The sequence below is a fragment of the Argentina silus genome, assembly GCF_951799395.1.
Source record: "Argentina silus genome assembly, chromosome: 20".
NCBI classification, from domain to species: domain Eukaryota; kingdom Metazoa; phylum Chordata; class Actinopteri; order Argentiniformes; family Argentinidae; genus Argentina; species Argentina silus.
Genome location: NC_139674.1, coordinates 11,945,644 through 11,948,904, shown reverse-complemented (window position 1 = coordinate 11,948,904; position 3,261 = coordinate 11,945,644). Strand labels below are relative to the sequence as shown.

Genomic DNA, 3,261 nt, shown 5'->3' with positions numbered 1-3,261 from the left:
CTCCCCCCTTCCTCTTCTCTTCCACCTTCTCCAATCCTCACATCACCACCCCCCCCCCACCCCACCCCCCCACCATCTGGGAGAGACATATTGGACTAAAAGCCAGTATGGCGCATGCATCGCAGTGACTTCCCAGACAAAACACAATGGCTCTGTTCATCTCTATAGATGTCCCATCTCAATGCACAGCTCAGGATGGGGGGCCGGTCATCTTACAAAAGCTCATTACTTTCCATATTTAAGAGATAAGAAGACGAAGAAGAAGAAGAAGAAGAAGAAGAAGAAGAAGAAGAAGATCAAAGAAATGAGATCAAACACATCACCATTTTTAGATATTCGCTTTATTATTACATTTTTGGCATGTTCGGAGATAAGGAATTCCCATTGGTTCAAAGCATGTAGGAAGGACGACACAAGATACACAGAGAGTAAGGCTTTTCTGTTCCTATGACGAAAATACAATTTGACCTTTTAGCATAAACATCACAGTGCATCATAGAAGCAGCATGAGAGAGCGGGCGCGCGTGCGAGAGAGAGAGAGAGAGAGAGAGAGAGAGAGAGAGAGAGAGAGAGCGGCAGAGAGAGAGAGAGTGTCAGCCAATGAAGCGGAAAAGTTTGGCCAGAATAGGTCATCACAGCACCAATAAGGGCAGATATACAGTATCTGTTCATGATGCAATGATATGAGACACTGACACCAAAACAGCAAGAGCTGTTTAACCCACCGCCATGGAGACCGTCAACACGCAACCAACCCAGCCTTCCTCAAGATAAAACAAAGACTTCTTCACTCTGACACACTAAATATATTTAACGTTTAATAAAAAAAAAAAAGCTATCGAGGGTTGAATAAATTACCATGTTTCTTGTGATCTAATTGTGTGTGTGTTTCATGTGATAATGACATTTGCTACTCTCAATAAAATCCAACACTGTGAAAAGGCAAGCAAAGTGGCAAAAAAGCTACGGGAAAATCAAACAAAAACCCCACTGCCGACATCACTCTTGAAGATTGTCCCAGAATCCTCGGTGTGTCATTTTAAGGCTTTCATTTGCCTAACACCAGGTACAAAAAAATGGCACTTGAACCATGAATAGAATCAGAAAACATATTCCTATAAAAGACTGCATACATAAAATAATTATATACGGTATTACATTTTCGAAAATTAGAGCACGTTGTCCCATGACAGACCCACCGTGGGCTCTGGAATAGAGGAAAGGCACATTGTGATGTCATTGTGGTGGCTATGGCTATAGAACGGACACAGAGCATCAGCTTATGGTTTCATTTTCTTTGTTTGTTGTTGTTTTTTTTTTTACCAGAGACACGATACCCTCTTTGGTTGCACCACAGACACAAGGCCCATTGAGGCCCATTGGGGTGTTAGATATCTATGGTTGGACCACGGCTGAGCCCATTGTTTTACAGATACGAGGCAAGGTTCTCCCCAAAGAACATAACTAAACGTGAGTCGGTTTTTGATAATGCGATCCAGCGTCACCTTGTTACAAAATCCTGGGAGAACCCTGTAAGGCAATTTGTTGTGGTCATCTAAGGTAGAACCATAGATATCAGACCCATTGTTGTGGTCATCTAAGGTTGTACCAAAGATACCACTCCCAATGTTGTAGTCATCTAACTTAGAACCATAGATATCAAACCCATTGTTGTGGTCATCTAAGGTAGTACCAGAGATACCAGACTAATTGTTGTGGTCATCTAAGGTAGTACCAGAGATACCAGACTAATTGTTGTGGTCATCTAAGGTAGTACCAGAGATACCAGACCCATGTTTGTAGTCATCTAAGGTGAGACCTCAGATACCAGACCCATGTTTGTAGTCATCTAAGGTCAGACCTCAGATACCAGACCCAATGTGACCTCCCTGCCCAGCCAGTCTAGGAGCGGACCAGTTTGATGCCCTGGCCCGTGTCCAGTATGCTGGGGGGGAACCAGGCTAGTTTGAGCCTCCTGAAGCACCGTAGACACACCCCGCACAGCCATAGCAAGTTGAGGCCACAGCACCAGTTGGACAGGTGCACCAAGGGATAGGTGGCCTGAGGGAAGTGCGTCTTCCAGTGCTTGGCCACGTCGCTTCCCGTGGGCAGGTGGAGCGTGTAGTCGCTCCAGCGCTTGGAGACGCCGTACACCGCCGCCACCGTCCTGCCCTTCTCCGACCACTGGGTGGTGCTGTCCGGGTTGCAGTTGAACTCCACCCACTCGGAGGTGAAGTCGCCGAGGCGGGGGGCATCCTGGGTCTCCACGTCCCCCGGGGGGGCCAGCTCAGCCCCCTGCACGGCCACGTAGACCCCCTCCACCCGGCGGACCTCCTTGACCCAGGGCAGGGAGTTCTCTGTGTCCAGGACCAGGATGAGACGGGAGTAGAAGCCAGCGCTCTTCTCCTTCCACCACTCCAGGAGCTGCTCCAGACGTAGGGAGTCTCCTCCTGGGAGGGAGGGAGGGAGGGAGGGAGAGGACAGAGGAGAGAGGACAGAGGAGAGAGGAGAAAGAGCTCTTAAAAACTTGAGTTAGCTGCATCTGTCTCCTGAAACGTTGGATGAGTGTGTGTGTGTGTGTGTGAGTGAGTGTGTGTGTATGCACTTGCGTCAGTGTATGTGGAATTGAGAGTACTAGAACCCCCCCTCCCCTCTCCCCCTCTCCCCCTCTCCCTCTCTCCCTGCACCAGGCCAGGTCTGTTATTCAGGCGGCCTCCGCTGCTCAAACACAGTGACACAGGCTATGACACGGCGTATCCTTCACCACGATTAATACCCCACTGTGCTCCGTGGAACACACACACACACACACACACACACACACACACACACACACAGACACACACACACACACACACACACACACACACACACACACACACACACACACACACACACACACACACACTCTCCCACACACAGGCAGCGAAAGAAAGATTAAGTAGCGCACCAGAGACGGAGCCAAGATATTTCTTCACAGTTTGGGAACCTCTCCTCCTGTGAGCGGTTATGAGGAGAGGATCGATGGCCAACACATCAGTGTTTAAAGCCCAATTTGAGGTGCGGCAGGGAGGGTAGACCTGGGGCTGTGCAGGGCACTGAGAAATTCACACGCTACTGAAATGACATAGCCAGAGCTTTGTCTACCTGCGTAGGTTCTGATACGTTCATAGCTATTCTTTCCATTGGGGAATACATCATCAGGCATTTCACTATTCAACTGCAGTTCAATGTCCGTAGGAGGCTGGACGGATACAAGGC

General features: G+C 48.8%; 1 protein-coding gene across 2 annotated transcripts in view; it reads right to left on the bottom strand.

The window, feature by feature from the left end:
* Positions 1-340: 340 nt before the first annotated feature.
* The window catches only part of tmem168a (transmembrane protein 168a), a 10,059-nt gene continuing 7,138 nt past the window's right edge, over positions 341-3,261 (bottom strand). For both annotated transcript variants that reach the window (XM_083692089.1, XM_083692090.1), the window contains one exon: positions 341-2,450. In XM_083692089.1, the coding sequence (XP_083548215.1) occupies positions 1,903-2,450 (548 nt within the window). In that variant the 3' untranslated portion in view covers positions 341-1,902. The remainder of the gene's footprint in view (positions 2,451-3,261) is intronic.